The following is an 18341-nucleotide window of genomic DNA, read 5'->3' as shown; positions in this document are numbered from 1 at the left end:
AAATAAATCTAAAGCTCTTTTTTTTTCTCCTGGGAGAATCAGGCATAGTTAACTTTCTACACTGTTTTATATGAGGAGGGGAAAATTCTGATTACAAAGATCTATTAGGATTTTTTTTAATGCCCTTCCCAACCCCTCTTGTGCTACTGGTCTTTGGAAGTGATGGTGACTGGCTATTTTGCTCTCACTTCAGATCCTAACTAGACTTCTTCACTTCCCAGAAAATATGAGGACGTGTTATTCATTAGCATGTTCAAATTATCTCATAATGAGCAGAGATCAGCAGCTCACAAACAACTCATAATGAGCAGACAGGAGCCATCTACAAACACCTGAAATCCTAAATGATATTATTATTATTATTATTATTATTATTATTATTATTATTATTATTATTATTATTATTATTATTATTATCATCATCATCATCATCATCATCATCATCATCATCATCATCATCATCATCATCATCATCATTACAGAGTTATCCACAGTAAAAACTGTTATCACCGTTTTTACATTTAATTCTGCATGATTTGGAAAACAAGAAAAATATCACTAAACCACACTAATGGGCTGGTATATAAATTAATGAAATAAATAACAATAAATAAATAAACAAACTGCATTTTAGATGAACAGCTACTGAACCATTTAAAAATGGATGTAGTGTTAGCCGGGGTAAGGTGGGGAGAGGAAGGGAGTTGCTCCACTGTAACATTCAAATCTACAAGAAATTCTACAAGATTTGGAGACCGAAAAGCGGGGGGCAAGTTACAAACACAGTCCCATCTTTGTGTGATTCCATGAGTTTCTTTTTTGAACTATCAATATGTTATTGTGTAACACAAAATGTATGCTATGTGGCTATATAGCTTACTAACCAGACCTCCGCAAAGCAACTGATGAGGATAGAAAAGAGGCTCCAAGTGGTTTTCTTGAACATCTACTTTCTCATTGAAACTCATCTCACTTGTCGGCAAGTACAGTGCTTTCATTGTATACACAGAGAGAACAGGAGGGTTTTTTTACCTCATTGGTTCTGTAGTCCTCATAGCCAAGACTCATCAATTCATATTATGTCACTCTCACATTAATCTTTCAAATACTCTACCTTAGAAATCTATCTGAAACAAGTAATCCCTTACAGTACCACTGGCACTGAAGACAGATTGAACACAGATCCCAGCATTTCTGCTACCAATCTATCCACCTTGTTTGTTTACTTTGGATTACTGATATTTGAGATTTCATGAACACCAACATTCACTATTCCATGTAGATGTGGGTACCTAAGAAAATATATCTCACTTTAATACATATGGAGAAGTTAACAATCTAAAACATAGTTAAAATGAACTGGCTGAATTGCCATTATAAATGCTAAGACTGAAAACCTTACTTCTCAAGTTCTCAGTTACTTAATGGCTGCTTCTTTGCAGTTCTGAACTGTTTTAGGTGACTCAGAAACACTTTTCTGATATCATATAAAAGGTTTACTGAACAGAAGCATTCATTTATCTGCTATTATACAATTTGATATAGGAGGAGATAAACAGATTTCAGAAACCAGAGAAAATATATTTATTACAATCAATTATTTGTCTACTTTCTTGTTTGTATTTTCTTATTACCATGTTTTGGTCTTTACTTAGCATGTTGTATGCATGTTTCTTTATTCTTCAACTAAATCCAAAAATTCTGAAAATCGTTCCCCTACTATTCTGTCAGCATGCCATGTACAATATATTCTTTTACTAAGTTAGCTGGCTGGATAGCTCGGTGATTTAGGTATGGTTGGGAGTTTGATTCCCCCCTGTGTCTCCTAGAAGAAGAGGTAGCCTTTGTGGCCTTGGGAAAGCTGCACAGTCCCAGAATGCCCCGAGGAGAAGGGAACGGTAAACTACTTCTGTGTACTGTCTACCTACAAAACCCAGAAACTAGTTGCTACAATCAGAATTGATTTAATGGTAAATTATTATTATTATTCAAAAATACCAGGCAAAGTCAATCAAAATTATAAAAGCATTAACTGGTATTACATAACAGATACAAGTTCTAACCAAAAACCTACATATCTGTTAAATATCAACATGGTATGATACGAGATGCCACCGAATGTGTTGTGATACCATGAGACAGGGATCAGCACTATGCCGTATGGAATGCCAGTCATCTCAATTATATTTCCCAGTCTTACTTAGCATTAACCTAAATATTGAAGTTGTTGTTATGTGCTGTCAAGTCAGAACTCACTTATAGCAACCCCAATAGGGTTTTCAATGTAAGTGAGCTATTTAAGCAGTAGTTTCACCCATTCCATCCCACAATGAGTTTCCATGACAAAGTTGGGGAATCAAACTCAGGTCTTCTGAGTCCTAGTCCATTATTCTATTCACTACGCCACATTGAGGAGAATGTGTATTTTCTCCGATTGACTGTGTCTGCATCAGCAGTTGCAAAGTTTGCTAGTCTTTACCGTTCAATTAGAAAATGCAGGGCCAGGGGAAGCATTGTGAATGCAAGTTACACAATGGAGGCAAAGTGTGTACTATGAAAAAAAAATGTCATTACTTGAAGGGGCACATTTCTATATAGAAGTTAACCATAATGTCTTTTTTCATCCCTCCTTTACTTTGGAACAAATAAATTAGTAAGGCTGGCTCTGTGTCGAGATTGAGTTAACTAGAATACCTGACTACTCCTTTCCGTGAATGAAAACCATTTACTTGAACTGGAATGTACTTAGAAAACCACATAACTGTCCCTCTCAAAGCTAATTCTATGAGGCATCACAACCACCCAGCCCTCCTGTGGTTGATGGTACCAGGAAATGACATTTGCCAGTACTGTTGGTTTGTGGGCCAAACCTAAAGTGGAAAACAAGACCAACAAGAGTGACAAACCTCAACCTGGAAAAGAGGAAAATGACCAATGTGTAACAATAAAAGAGAGATTGACAAAAGAATAGTGCAAAAGAAAAAAAGACAGGAGCAAACAGGAATAAGTTGACTGCTAAAAATTATTACAGCTGCTTCCCAATATTAACATATGAAAACTATCTAATGAATCCAAAATTAGTGCTCTCTCCAATGACAAAAGACAAGAAGTATTTTTTGCCATTTACTGCCTGAAGCAGGCATGAAGAGAAGATCTGCTAGAGAATATGGGACAGATTGGCTATCTATAACCAAAGCAATAAAACGCTATAGCTGTTCATCCTATTTCTTACATTGTTCATCGCAATAGTTCTGAATCCAATCAGGCCAAACCTCATCTCAATCCAAGGGCAATAGAGCCCTCCAGATGTTCTTGAACTCTAGTTTCCATCACCTTTGCCCAATGGCAAGGTTGTCTGGGACTTAGATTCCAACAACGTAAGGAAAACCAACATCCACTAAATAAAACAATGAACTCTGTAAGACACCTACTACTGTTTTGTAGCCGCATACCACAAAGAATGGAAGATTCTGTTGGTAGACAAACTGTCTTTCCAGAAAGAAAAAAAAGTCTGCTATCATAGGTCTTTTTATTGACAAAAGAAATCATATTGTGCTCCCAAAGATACACAAGGCTCCTAGATTCTAGTGTGACCTCAAGAAGGACAATCTCCCACTTTTCAGCTGGTGCTCCCAGGAAGCTCCTAGGAGTAACAGCTAAGAGAAAATTGTTTCCCGTTCTTGCTTCCAGGGTGGAAAAGCAGACAGAGAAAGAAAAAAAGAAAGTACTCTCTGTGGTGGTTCCTAGATGAGAGGAAAAGGGAGTAACCTACTCCCAGTCTGCTTCTGGGGTATAACCACCTCCTCAGTGTCACCCAGGGTGTGCAGTGCTTAGATGGGAGAATCCAGCCCTTCACACAATTTCACAAAGCTATAACTTTAAAACTCCTGTTGCAAAGGAAAAATTCCCCTCTTGTCCAAGAACAGAGTATGTCTGCATCCATAAACAGATTCTCTGTAACATTACAGATGTTAATTTTCCCACTATAACGATAGCTTTTCCACTAGTTTAATTTAGATCAGTTTTCAAGGAACAGTGCCAAGCCTGACATCCCATCATTCCTGCAAAATGAACATGACAATTTTATTCCTCACTTGATAGCAACACTGCTATTTTGATTTGATAGAAATAAATATTTTCCAAGTATTACAAGCAAGGATATCACAAAGAGACTAAACATACCAACCAATTATGGAGCTAATTTTTAATCACACACACAAAAAATACCTGTTGCAGTTATTAATCTGCTAATGATTGCAGCTCTTATTTATAATTTGAAATAGTCGTTTTCAGTGCCTTACCAATTCGAGTAATTTTATTGTAGGAAAGTTCAAGATTCTGGAGATTACAACAACCGTACAATCCATGAAGTGATGAAATATTATTCTTGTTCAAAATCAGAATGCACAGATTTTCTAGATTCTCACAATTAATCATGTGAATATTGTTCTCCTATTAAGAAACATAAGCAAAAAAAAAAAAAAAAGATAAATCTTAATGTTTTCCCTATAGCTTCTGGACTAATGAATAATATTGTAAATCTTTAAAATAGCAGTGCTTAGAATGATAGCACTAATATATAATTCTCAATTAAATGGGTGAATGAATTATTAAAATTAGGCTCAGAAATATTATGTAGACTCAATAACATATCTTCTATTTAGAACCACAAAACTCTTATTGAATCACTGATGCAAATACATTTAGGATTGCAGCCAAAGTTTTAAAGTTAGAATAACACACACAGAAACACTGGTCAGTAAAAGGTTAGCAGACAGCTAAATATATCAGATTTCACCACTGTTTTTGCTGTACTATTGCAGGCACTCTAAGCCAATGAGTATTTTGAATAACTTTAGTCTGACTTATATGTCAACCATGACATTCCAAGTGGTTGGTGAGGCTGTCCTGGCATTTGATCTGTTTGGCCACAGGAGACTGTAATTTACCCATTCTTTAGATTTCTCATTTATTTTTCATACCTTTGAAGCATTAAGATTACAGATCAAAACTACAATCAAGGGAGGGGAATATTCCAAACTTCTTTATTTCAGTGAACCTTCTGTCCTCAAACTACACCAGTGTTCCCAGCATGGCATTCACCAGATGTTTTACATTACATCTCCCATGATCTCCAAATGCTGTATATCCTGCTGGAACTTCTGGGAGTTATAGTCTATAAAATCTAGGAGGCACCATGTTGGGGAAGACTGACATTACGCTATACTGAAACTCTCCAGTACTAGCATAACCCAAATATTTACAAGAGAAATCCTGTAGATCACTCTTTTAACCTTAACTGACATCACTGGTGAAATGGAGCCACAGTTAGCAAGGTCAAAGCTCTAAGGCTTTTCGAGTAGCAGTGACTATGACATCATCCACTACCACACACACTTCCTCTTCCCTTTGAGCTCAGGTGCAATTGTCGAAGCAGCTGGGAGAGAAATAGACTTCCCCAAAAAATAGTATATTGTGATAAAGTTATGCTTATTGCAATGCAAAGTATCTGAAAGTGGTTTGGTTTTAAATAGGCCATTAAATTTACAAAATATCTGCTCCTTAATTTTTGATATTGATAGTAGCTTGCATGTTTTGACTCTCCTTATGAGTGAGTACGCTATGGAGACTGTCATGATGAGCACCTGCAATCCCACATTTACCATTGCCAGGCATTAAGAGTTGTCCTTGTTCATTTCAGAGGTTGGAAGTAATGTCATGCAAATAATACTATTATCTTCCAAAATTATTTTACTGTAATGAACAAGCAACTATGTGTGGTTTTTTTGCAAACCAATAACAGCTTGCAATGTCATTAACTTTTATCATAATGAGTGGAGCTAACACATTACTCTAAAAATAAAAAGGAATGCACTACATTTAAAAAGGCTAGCAGCTAGCAGTGATGCATTAGATTTTTGAAAATAATGTTCTTTGCTGAGGAACTCATTCATTTGCAGAGGGACTGAAGAATCAGTTGAAGGATGCCAATGGAGCTACTGTACCTGAAATTAATACTATGTCTAAGGCTAGAGTTACCCCTTTACAAATTTGAAGTTCTAAAACTTATTGTTGCCTACTATTGCCAGGAGGTGTTCTTATTTAACTCACTGCTGCTTTCCCATTCCCAGTCATGGTAACTGGAAGTTTTCCCTCATCTGTGGGAAACAACCGTGGCTAAGGAGAAACCAGCCCAGACCAAGGGAGTTTGAGGGAGAAATTGCTGATGGGTTGAAGTGGTAAACATCCAAATTTATGCCTCTACCCTTCCCATGAACATTGCTGGAGAACATGAACTACAGCATTTTCACATTATATGCAAGAAGGTTTTCAGAAACATATATAATTCACACCTGCATTCCTACATTAGATTTATTGCTTAAAGTCCTGTATTTATTCCAATGTGACATTGAGCAAAATATATGATACCTCTACGTTGATATACTTTAGATCTTTGCAGTTGCTGAGTCCTTCCAAAGCAAGTAATCCACAGCACCTAAGACTCAAGAACTGAAGCTTTGAACACTGTGACAGTGTAGAGAGGCTGCATCCTGGCAAATCTTGAAAAGTAATTGTAGTCACCTATACACAATTTAGTAAGAAAAATAAGAAAAATACATATACTCAATGTCTTAATTATATATGCAATAAATAATACATAAATTGCATCTCTATGCAAGGATACATAGTGTGCTGCAGTGGAAATGGTGATGGGCTTGGACGAAGGAGCCCTGGGTTTGAATCCCTGTTCAGCCATGGCAACTCACTAGGGGAGTGGAATTGGTAAAGGTAAAGGTTCCCCTTGACAATTTTTGCCCAGTCGTGTTCGACTCTAGGGGGCGGTGCCCATCCCCATTTCCAAGCCATAGAGCCAGCGTTTTGTCCAAAGACAATCTTCCGTGGTCACATGGCCAGTGTGACTTAGACACGGAACACTGTTACCTTCCCACCGGTGGTCCCTATTAATCTACTCGCATTTGCATGCTTTCGAACTGCTAGGTTGGCGGGAGCTGGGACAAGCGACGGGTGCTCACTCCGTCACGTGGATTCTATCTTACGACTGCTTGGTCTTCTGACCCTGCAGCACAGGTTTCTGCGGTTTAGCCCACAGCGCCACCACGTCCCAGGACGTGGTAAAGCCACTCCTTAAATATCTCACTTGCCTCAAAATCCATATCAGGGCCACTATAAGTCATTTTTGATTCGATGACACATAGCAACAGCTGGCTCCATGCTACTCAACATGGTACTGCCTAAATGGTTAGAAAATTCAAAATCTTATCTTGGAGGAGAAAATGATTCATGATCTGCAGTGCCCCTTAAAAACCCTACAACAAAATCTACAGAATATATAAGCTGCCTTACACCAACCAATACTATTGATCTAGCTAGGTCACTACTGTCTAAATAAGCCTTCAGTCCTTTAGTACAGAAGCCCACCTCTAGGCCAAACATGCCACTTGTGAAACAGTTCTTGATTTTGTTTTACTTATATATTTTATGGTGAAATTCCCACTGAATTCCAACCCAGGTGTTGGGGCTGCTGATAGAGAGAAAGGTTATAGACAAATTAAAACCTCTTCTCACTGCAAGATTGTTGGGATGGGGAAAGGTTAAAGCAATGACTCAATCCTGCTCCAATTATCCTGGGTCAGGAGAGGCTGAGCCTTCTCACACCCTACGGCGTTGTGTCTATGTATTTGTATGCCCCAACTGCCATCGAATGTGGCCCTTGAAGCCAAAAATATTGTATATCTCTAATTATACTGATTTCCATGGATTCAGGCAAGCATCTCACCAAAACTCACCTGGAAATATTAAAAATGAAACTTTGGAGCTTCTACACACAAATAGTATGTCCTATTACTGAGCTATGTCCTCTTCCTCAAGGGGACTTAACCCTGAACACCATGTTCTATGCTATAACATTTTTTGACTTTCTGACTGCCAAAACACAGTCTGACTAAGCAGTGTAAAGTCACCTGGAAACCTGGAATCAGGTATACTTTGAAAAATTGTTAGAAGAGACCCTTTCAGAACCAAAGCATCTCGAAAAGGAGATATTCTATGTGATACTATGGGTTCAGCTGTTGTAGAACAGAGGCTGGAATCTTGTTACTTAGAGTAGTAAGTACATTAGAGGAGGCCCATTAAATCAGTGGGGATTTGGTGAGTCAACTCTTCGATTTGTTCCGTTGATTCAAATGGGGCTATTCTAGTTGCAACTGACAGAACTGAAGTAATTTGCAACTAGAGCAGATCCATTTGAATAGAAGAGTCAATTCACCAAATCCCTATTGATTCAATGTCTACTCCAGTGCAACTTACTGTACTAAGCAACAGCATTTATGCCAGAACCTAGACCTTTGTACAGTACCCTGCACATTAATACTAACAGGATGTACAAGATAACACTTCTATAACAGCTTGGAAGTTTAGGATTCACTTGCCTGTTGTAGAGCATTTGAAGGGCTAGCTTGAATTATCATGGCAGCACTCAATGGAGGCATCAGGCCTGTTGAGCATTTCCGTTGCTTGCTCCTTTCAGTTGTTTTTTTCCTCTGATGTTCGCTGTAAATTCTAGACCAGGATTTACATGTTTTCATCCATGCTAATCTCTTTTTTTCAATTGAATCAGAAAGCAGGAGTGTTTGCTCAAGTGTTTTGACAGAATTCTCACCTTTGACCCAATGATTAGGGGCTTCCTCATGAACTTTTTCAGCAAGCTGTGCTTTAACATTTTCAGAGGTATAAGGTCTGAATATCTTTCCTGAGTCTCCAGAATCAAGCTGAATATTGCTATTAATATCATTCTTATGGAAGCTGATCTCCAGATTAACTTCTGCATCAATTTCTAAATTGAAAGCATCTGTTTTACTATTTTTCTGACATCCGAGAGTTGCCACATGGAATTTTAGATCATTCTCTACTGATTTTTTACTATTTCTCTCATTAAGATTTTCTTCCTTTCCAGATTTCTGTTCTCCATTTTCACTTACTCCACTGTCACACTGTAATGTCCCATGCATTCCATGTTTTTCAGCTTGTTTCACTTCCTCATACTTTATTTCTTCTGTTTGATTTTTCTGTTCTTTTTCTATATTTAGTCCATTATATTCATGTTCTTCTTCTTCCACCTTTTTAATTTCTTTTTCCTTATTTTGTTTTCCTGACATTTGACCTGTATTTTGAGAATCTACTCCCTTTTGGGTTCTGAAATGGTTTACTTCCTGTAGTTCTTCCTTTTCCATGGCTTTCTCTTCGTTTGTCTTTTCTGTGTCTTCTTTATGCTCACAATCCATTTTCTGATGTATTTCTTCTTTTTCTATATTTAGTTCTCTTTTATCAGCTTCTTGTTCTTTCACCGTTTTTATTTCTTTATCCTTATTTCCTTTACCTAACATTCCATCTGTATTTTGAGAATCCACTCCCCTTTGTGTTCTGGCAGGGTTAACTTTGTTTAGTTCTTCAAACCTTTTCATGGTTTTCTCTTTGTTTGTCTTTCTTGTATCTTCATCCTTATGTTCACAATCAACTTTTTTTTCTATTTTTTCAGTTTCATTTTCTTTTATATTTTTTATTCCTTGTTCTTTCCTGGGTATCTGTATTTCTTTAGCCATATTTCGGAACTCTGTTTTCTCTTCAGTATCTAATTTTATTTTGCCTTTTTCTTCTTGGTTGAGTTCTCCTAACTTTAGTTGTTCCCGGTGAAGTCTCATAAGCTCTTTCTTTTTTTCATACACTTCACGTCTCTTCATTTTTTCCTCATGTTCTTCCCTCTTTTTCTCTTCCCGTTGCCTTCTTTCTTTCTCTTCTTGTTCCTTTTTCTCTAGAGCCCTCTTTCTCCATCTTTCCTGTTTTTCTTTCATTTCCCTTTCCATCGCTTCTTTCAATTCTCTTTTCCTGTCCAACTCTGCCCTCCATTGTTTCATCATGGGAGCATACTTTTTGTATACCATGAATGCTCTAAATGTAGCTTGGATTTTTACAGCTGCTATAGTCTGCTGTTCTGCCAACCACTGTCTTTCTATTGCTTGCTTTTCTTCAAACATCCTTTTTTCTTCTTCTATCTGGATGTGCAAGTTGCTAATCAATTCCTAAATGCAAAACACGGAAAGTGTGACATTGTAAGAAACATCAGGTTTATAATTTACAAGTACATACCACACTATTTGATTTTAATCATTACATGCTAACTACTCCAAAATAGGAAGCAAGGCAAGGAACCAGTTCAATGCCAAATGTAATTGCAATTTTTTCCCAGTCCAACAAGTAAAATTATCTTTGACCTTGGTAATAGACTTTCTTTTCTACACCAACAAAACCACCTGCCAGCTTTGAAAGGGATAGAGACAATCCAGATTCCACGGAGTTGTTTTGTCTTTTCAAAATGATAACTAAACACTATTCTGGGGAAAACCTAGCATAATGCAATGAGCCCCATTTGAGAGTGTGTGCATACTTCCTCTTTGTTATATAACAAGACAACATGCAGAAAACATTACTATGAAGATCTCTTCTCCTCTACCTACCCTGTCTACTCTTTTTTTTTTTTAGAAAAGGTAATGTTTGGCCCAATGAAAGTTTATGTACATTTTTGATTGACTTAATAAAAGCAATGCCACCATGAGCTTTTCTTTGGCCAAATATGGCTCTCTCACTTTTCTCATTTTTTATTTCAAGAACAGAAATGAATTGGATAGCCTTCTGTAAAACATACACACATTATTGTTTTCTGTTTATTAACCAGTACGTTTGTGTTATATTGTTATTCTGACATTACTGTTTATTCATTTTTCTGTTAGTTGCTTTGGCTATCCTTTGGGATATAAAAGCAATTTACAAATATGAAATTATACATTTACATCCATACTAGTAATTGTTTAAAAAGTACTTCAGTATCAACAATTATAGGATAAGGGCAGCCATATTGGTGAGTGTTCCCTCAAAGAACAAAAAGAGATTATGCTCACAGCAATTCACAAAGACACAACAAGTAAGGGAAAACCCCAAAATCTGGTTTATTTTTTCATTAGTTAACCATTTCTCATCAAAACACAAAGCAACTGTCAGGGCTGCTTCTTGATAAGTGTAGACAGTAGTGAGCACAAGAGGGTATCCTGTATACTCTCTTGACTGCTGTCATTGATGTTATTAACATTAAGGCTGTCTTTCACTATGAAAAGCTTGGCATCCTTTTTCATGCTGGCAACACGGACATGGTATTGTGCAACTATATCAGACCATTACTTGGCATTCTGAATTGTGGATAAAGCAACACACTATCCCATATTCATAAACTGGAGGTGTTTTTTTTCTTTTTTGAATAATTGAATATACACATACACATAATATATAAATATACATATATATGTACACATAGACAGTTTAACCCTAGTCAGTCATGTAATTTCCTCTATCCTTTCAATAATCAGTCCTAACCAAACTAGAATGTTATCATGCCACTATAATGAAGAGATGTTTTAAATGCATAATAAATATTTTGTTCAAAACATAGAATTGATTATGGGACCTGCAGTTCATCACGTCTGGAGGGCTAGTCAGTTAATCAGCCATGGCTCTTTCACAAAGCTGAAACTATTTAAAGATTTCCAATATTTCAGTAGCCAAAGTTATCCAGAATAAAAGCTACAACTATCTGCTCAATCCCTGACTAGTCATATCTACGCAGCTGCTACCTATTGGGCTTGGATACTCCTCTAATTCATGGTCTAGAATTCACAGCAAACTGTAGTTTGCTACAGCATCCAAACAAGGCAAAACACAGTGAATGCATATAGTTTGTAAATCATACATTTTAAACCTTGGTTCTGAATGAGTGTCAAATTTTATTGGCAAAGATGTCACAGTTTGGCTTTGATATAGTAGAAAACTATAGTTTTCTATAAATTAGAAAGTGAGTATAAGAGGGGACAGGAAAACCTATGATCTCAATGCATCATTCCAACATCTAAATCATGGTCCTGGACACTGTTTGTTATTTGGGCCACCATGCAGCATCATTTTGCCACACATGAACTATAATGCACTAGTGCATATTTTGTGGAAAACAGGAGGGCCTGGCGTGCTCTGGTCCATGGGGTCACAAAGAGTCAGACCCGACTTTATGACTAAAGAACAACAATGCATATTTTAACATATGTTTATATATATTACCTTGTGCCCTCTCAGCTGTTCTTTCCAAACCTCTTCCTCTTTTAGCAGCTCTTCTTCCATCTTAGCCTGTTGTTGCTGTAAATAATGCAAATCTTCAGTTTTATCAGTTTAACATATTTTCAGAATTTCAGTAATAGTTTATTTGTTTGTTTGTTTGTTTATTCAAATTATATACCACCTGGCTAGCAAATTGCTACTCTAGTGTCCTTTATAGGCTGCCTTTCTCCCAATGAGAGAACTCAAGGTGGTTTACAACATTAAAACAAGTAAAAACACAATAAATTATACAATTAAAAATCAATGAAACAACAGCAACAACAGCAACAACATGTTGTGGTTAAAATGTTTAAAACATTACAAACAAAGTTCATTAGCTAAAACCAGCATGTAGGAATCAGTTATTAAACCCTGTCAGAAAAGATGGGTCTTCAGCTGTCAGTGAACAGATAAAAAAGAAGGGTCAACTAAATCAGTAAATTGGGCCTAAATCCAATCACTAGTCTCAAGCAGAGCAAAACCACTGAATCAATGGGATTTACATAAATATTGATTTATTATTCAAGCAATTGATTTAAGGAGTCTACCAAACAGGGAGTAACAATATGATTACGCTGCATTTAGTCAGTAGAAGTAAATACATATTTTCTTTTAATTTCTTTTAAAACCATTTTAAAAGCTTCACATAAAGTTACATTTAAATTTACAGTATCCTCAAGGTAGTTTCCCTAATGCACACTCTCAGTCTCTGAAAATCCCTTTCCTTAGTAGGAGGATCATCAGAAGGGATTATGCCCCAGCTCTCAAAAGGAATATCACTGAAGTAAGATTCTATTCACAAAATGAAGTAAAGAATCTGTTCAGGAAAGGCAAGTCCATGCATAATCACAGTTTCAGAAAAAAAAGGTTACTTACCTGTAACTCTGGTTCTTTGAGTGATCATCTGTGAATTCACATTAATGGGTTAATCTGCGCCTGTGCAGAGCAGCCTCGGAATCTTCCAGAGCTTCCACATGCTGGCTATAACACACACACACCCGGCACCGAGTGCCTCAGTTCTGAGGAACTGTCTGCCACTGCACAGCATGCAATAGCACATGTGACAGACAGCAGGCAGGAAGGGCAGGAAGTGTGAATTCACAGATGACCACTCGAAGAACCAGAGTTACATGTAAATAACCTCTTTTTCCTCTTTGTAGCCTGTGTGAATGCACACTAATGGGTGATTAGCAAGCTAATTTACCAGGTGGAGGGATGTCACGAAAGAATAGATGCCAGGACAGCTTGGCCAACTGCGGCTTCAGCCTTTGCCTGCACATCCAGGTGTGAAGGTCTACTGTGAGGCCCATGTGGTGGCCTTGCAGATACCTGCCAAGTCTACCCCTCTAAGGAAGGCCATGGAGGAAGCAACGGCTCTTATCGAGTGAGCTCTGACAGTGCACGTAAAGATGCATTGGCTAGTTCGTAAGCTAGACTAATTGTGACCACAATCCAATGGGAAATAGTTTGTGATGTAACTGGACAGCCCTTTGACTTGCCTTGGAAGGAAACAAAGAGGCAGTGGGAAGAGTGGAAAAATGTAGAGTGGACACATAGTACGAGAGCCTTTTTAACATCCAGGGAGTAGAGGGCTCTCTCCAGGTTTGAAGTAGGTGCTGGGAAAAAAGTTGGCAACACTATAGGCTGGTTCAGGTGGAATCCCGTAGCAACTTTAGGCACGAAGGAAAGATCTGGGAATAGAGTCACCTTATCAGGGTGAAACTGGAGGAAGGGAAGGTCAATCCGAAGAGCAGCCAACTCTCCAGCACGCCATGCCAAGTTGACAGCAAGCAGAAATGCAGTCCTTAGTGTAAGCAGTTTGAGAGATGCCATGGCCAAAGGTTCGAAAGGTGGACCATAAGTTTGTTAAACAGCGGCTAAAGTGACCACTGAGGAGTGGGGAGCTTTTGGGCTGGATGTAGATTTTTTAGGCCCTTCAAGAATTGTTTAAGGGTGGGGTGTCAGAAAAGGTTTGCAAACTCAGAGGAGGGAGGCTGATGAGCCATTATCGCAGCTATGTACAGTATACTTTAAGCATGGAGTGCGGTAGACCCAAGCGAAAAAGAAGAAGCAAAATTGCAGGACTGCCTCCAAAGAGGTAGGTCTTGCAGGGAAATGATGTGAGAAAGTGAAAGCAGAAAATACCTTACACTTGTAAGTGTACGTTGTAGTTGTGGAGTGCTTGCGCACATGGCCGAGGATGTCCGCTATTATGGGAGTATCCTCCAAGCTGTTAGATGTAGGGATTCCAGGTCTGGATAGAACATCCTGCCCTCGTGCAAAGAAAGGAGGTGGGGCAGAGATGGAAGTCGGACATGGTCCACCGAGGGCTGATGAAGGGCAGAAAACACGTTTGGTGAGGCCACCATGGGGCAATGAGGTTGGTGTTTGCCCTCTCTTCCTGAGCCTTGATGACAGCCTTCTGTACTAGTGGGATTGGCGGGAACATGTACAGAAGCCCCTTGCTCCAAGCGGTCATGAAAGCATCGCCCATCGAATGATGGCTGACATCTGCTCATTAACATTTCTTGTTGGTGTGAGAGGCAAAAATGTCCAGTAGGCATCCCCTAACACTGGCAGAGTGACCAGAATACTTCCATGTCCAATGACCATTTGTGGCTGCATTCGTGGAGCCTGCTCAGATGATCTGATAGGGCACTGTCTTCTGAAGCCACTTGCACTGCTATGGGGTAGACGTGGCGGGAGTAGCACTATTCCCACAACTGGATCTTAAGGTACAGCAGATGGAGGGAATGAGTGCCACCCTGCTTGTTCTGGTAAAACCCATGGTGGTGTTGTCCGATGCTACAATTAAGCCGCCTAGAGTGGTCGAAATGACTAGATAGGCAGGGTATAAATACAATAAATAAATAAATAAATAAATAAATAAATAAATAAATAAATAAATAAATAAATAAATAAATAAATAAATAAATAAATACTTGGATCACCTTGCCCCGAAGCAGGTGCTCAAAAGCCCGGAAGGCCTTGTATACAGCCAGGAGCTCCAGGAGGTTGATGTACATGAATCTCTCCTCCGAAAACCAGAGGCCATGTACTGTCAGTTGTTTCATGTGTGTCCCCCATCCTGTTGGGCTTGCATTTGTGGTTACTTGTACCTCTGGAGCCAGGGGACCAAATGATTGTCCTATCAGCAGATTTGGTCGAAAGGCCCACCATGCAAGTTGCACCGCTAGCTCCAATGTAACTGTCAGTTTCCTGGAGGGTGGGTCTCACAAAGTGACAGGTACCAGGTCTGCAACCACCTCATTTTCAGTCTGGCGTGTTGAACCACTGCCATGGCGGAGGCCATCAAGCCCAACAGCTGTTGTACCTGAAGAGCCTGCACTGCGGTTCCTGGGGTGAAATGTGTCAGCATGGAATGGATTTTCAAAATCCTGTCCTCTAGAAAGGAAACCCGGCCCAAAGAGGCATCCAGGATGGTCCCAATATACAACACTTTCTGAGTGGAATGAAGGGTAGACTTTTCTTGGTTTACCTGGAGTCCAAGATTAGACAAAAGGTATAGAGTAAATGAAATGTCTTTAACCAACTGGGCACGTGATGGTGCCACCAGCAGCCAAGATACGGGAATACTGTGCAAGGAAAGATGAGCCGCAACTGGGGCCAAACACTTTGTGAACATCTGTGGCAGAATGGCTTGAATTTGTAAACCAGTCCATCGAGAGAGAACCTTAGGTAACGCTGATGCTCGTCAACACCCAACATTGATACTGAAATAGTCGACCTCAAGCCCGAGGAAGACGCCTTTGCTGCCTTTTTCACTGGCTTCAGCGAACAGCCCACCACAGATGATGTCTCCAAAGGGGAAGCATGTGGCGGATCCATGGCTGAGTCTCGCGCTGGGCACAGAGTTTTCCCAGAGATGGGAATAGAGGCGTTGAAGCCTTTTCTTGCATGTCAGGTTTGTGAAGCCTTTAGAAACGACACACAAGGCTGACTGGTGCTCTTCCCCCAGGCAAAACAGGCACTGGGAATGGCTGTCGGAAAGCGGAATCTTGTCCGAACACAAAGAACAGTGCTTGAATGGGCCTGGAGCAGCCATAACTTAATTAAGCAAATCTAATAACACAATTTTATAGACTCAGAAATCCGAGGGGAAGGTCAAGAAAGAGTCAATGTTCGAAAAACCAGGAGATCAAAGATAAGAAAGATGAATAGAAAGTGCGAACGCAGAAGCTCCGAATCGAGTAGCTGCAGCGGAGGCGGCAGAAACGGAACTGAGACACTTGATGCCGGGGCGGGGTTATAGCCAGCATCTGGAAGGTCCCGGCATCACGTGGAATCTGGAAAATTCCAAGGCTGCTTTGTGCAGGCGCATGTTAACCCATTAGTGTGCATTCACAGAGACCACAAAAAAGAAATAGCAAATATACTAACCTAGGGTGCATGCATTTCTAAGGGTCAAATTAAAATATAGTAAGCATTCCCTCAAGATTTTGTTCAGACAACTTCAGGGTACTCAAAGTATTAATATTCCCCCTGGAGCATTTTTCTAGCTATTCATCCATCAGAATATGTTTTGTATTTTAGCCTCTCTAGGAAATGAAAAGGTGAAATAAATATGTCTGAGAAAGAAAACGCATGCAAGCTGGAACTTATTAAAATAAAGGAGCAATAATACAACTGTTTATCATGTTCTGATTGTCCATAGATAGATAGATAGATAGATAGATAGATAGATAGACAGACAGACAGACAGACAGACAGACAGACAGACAGACAGACAGACAGACAGGCAGAGGCAGAGGCAGAGGCAGAGGCAGAGGCAGAGGCAGAGGCAGAGGCAGGCAGGCAGGCAGGCAGGCAGGCAGGCAGGCAGACAGACAGACAGACAGACAGACAGACAGACAGACAGATAGACAGATAGATAGATAGATAGATAGATAGATAGATAGATAGATAGATAGATAGATAGATAGATAGATAGATAGATAGATAGATAGATAGATAGATAGATAGATAGATAGATAGATGGAAGATTATTTCTAAATAAATTCTGTGGGGGAAATCTGTAAATTATTTGTGCAATACCAGAACCAAATGAATGTGTTAAAAAAACCCTATTGTTACAATGTGGCTGTCTTCTAGCAACATGTTTAAAATATAACATCTGATAGTGTCAGATAAGTTAGTACTAACAATATGCAAAAACAAATCAATGACTAATGTATTGTGACTAAAGAGGGTGTCTGTTTTAAATTACATGTAGGAGCAGCTGCTATTCTAGCAAACTGTGCTTATCATAACTTAGCCAAACTGATACCCTTGACAATAAATGAAAGTTATCAGTAAGCTTAGGGAAATCCCAAAGTTTGTAGAAGGGCCAGTACTTGAGAAAATTCCCTCCGAGAAGAAACCCTCCAAGACAGTCTGAGAGAGTCCTGAGAATGTTTAGTGTTCACACATCGTGCTGACTGTTGGAGAGAGGCTGAAAACAGTGTGAAGGAGGAACCGAATCGAAGATGTGAAACAGGAGCAGCTCATAGCAAAATATTTTGTCACATTACCTATTTGCTATGCTATATTTTGTGTAATTTAGCCCACATATATTAAGATGACTTGATTACTGATATTAAAATATTACCTCATGAAATTTTTCTAACTTTATTCGTTCAGCTTCCAATTCTTCCTGACGCAGTTCTCTCCTTTTCTCTTCCTCCTTCCTTTTTTCTGCTTCTATCTCTCTCTGAGCTTTCAGGTACTTTATTGTTTCATATTCAAGATCTTTTTGCTTTTCTACCCAATGTTGATATTCTTGCTTGCATCTTTCTTCAACTTCTTGAAAAGTAAGGGTTATGACCACGTCGTCATCATCTAGAGGAATGCACACATAATATACTAGTTCCCAATTTTAAAAAGTGTTGCCAGCTCATGTAGGTTTCAAGAATATGCACTATACTATAAATTGGGAAGTAAAATTATTTCTGTTAGAGATAATGTGGTTTAACACTCCATGCTAAACTAGGCTATCTCATTTCCAACACCACCACAATATATGCCACATCATACTGAATAAAAGCATATCACAAAGAAAGAAAATAGTTGCATTTCTGTGTCTAAACAACATTGACCTTAGAGACCTGGGCTCAGACCTCACTTAAGTC

The 18341-nt window shown here is 38.9% G+C and overlaps 1 protein-coding gene across 2 annotated transcripts in view; it reads right to left on the bottom strand.

The window, feature by feature from the left end:
- Positions 1-18341, bottom strand: part of LRRIQ1 (leucine rich repeats and IQ motif containing 1) — a 131092-nt gene that overhangs the window by 101713 nt on the left and 11038 nt on the right. For both annotated transcript variants that reach the window (XM_020777759.3, XM_020777766.3), the window contains exons 6-10: positions 17822-18051; positions 12178-12252; positions 8451-10097; positions 6430-6582; positions 4302-4452 (exon numbers count right to left, since the gene is read on the bottom strand). In XM_020777759.3, the coding sequence (XP_020633418.3) occupies positions 4302-4452; positions 6430-6582; positions 8451-10097; positions 12178-12252; positions 17822-18051 (2256 nt within the window). The remainder of the gene's footprint in view (positions 1-4301; positions 4453-6429; positions 6583-8450; positions 10098-12177; positions 12253-17821; positions 18052-18341) is intronic.

This window comes from Pogona vitticeps, chromosome 5 (genome assembly GCF_051106095.1).
Source record: "Pogona vitticeps strain Pit_001003342236 chromosome 5, PviZW2.1, whole genome shotgun sequence".
Classification (NCBI taxonomy): Eukaryota; Metazoa; Chordata; class Lepidosauria; order Squamata; family Agamidae; genus Pogona; species Pogona vitticeps.
This window is presented reverse-complemented; position numbering and strand designations above follow the sequence as displayed.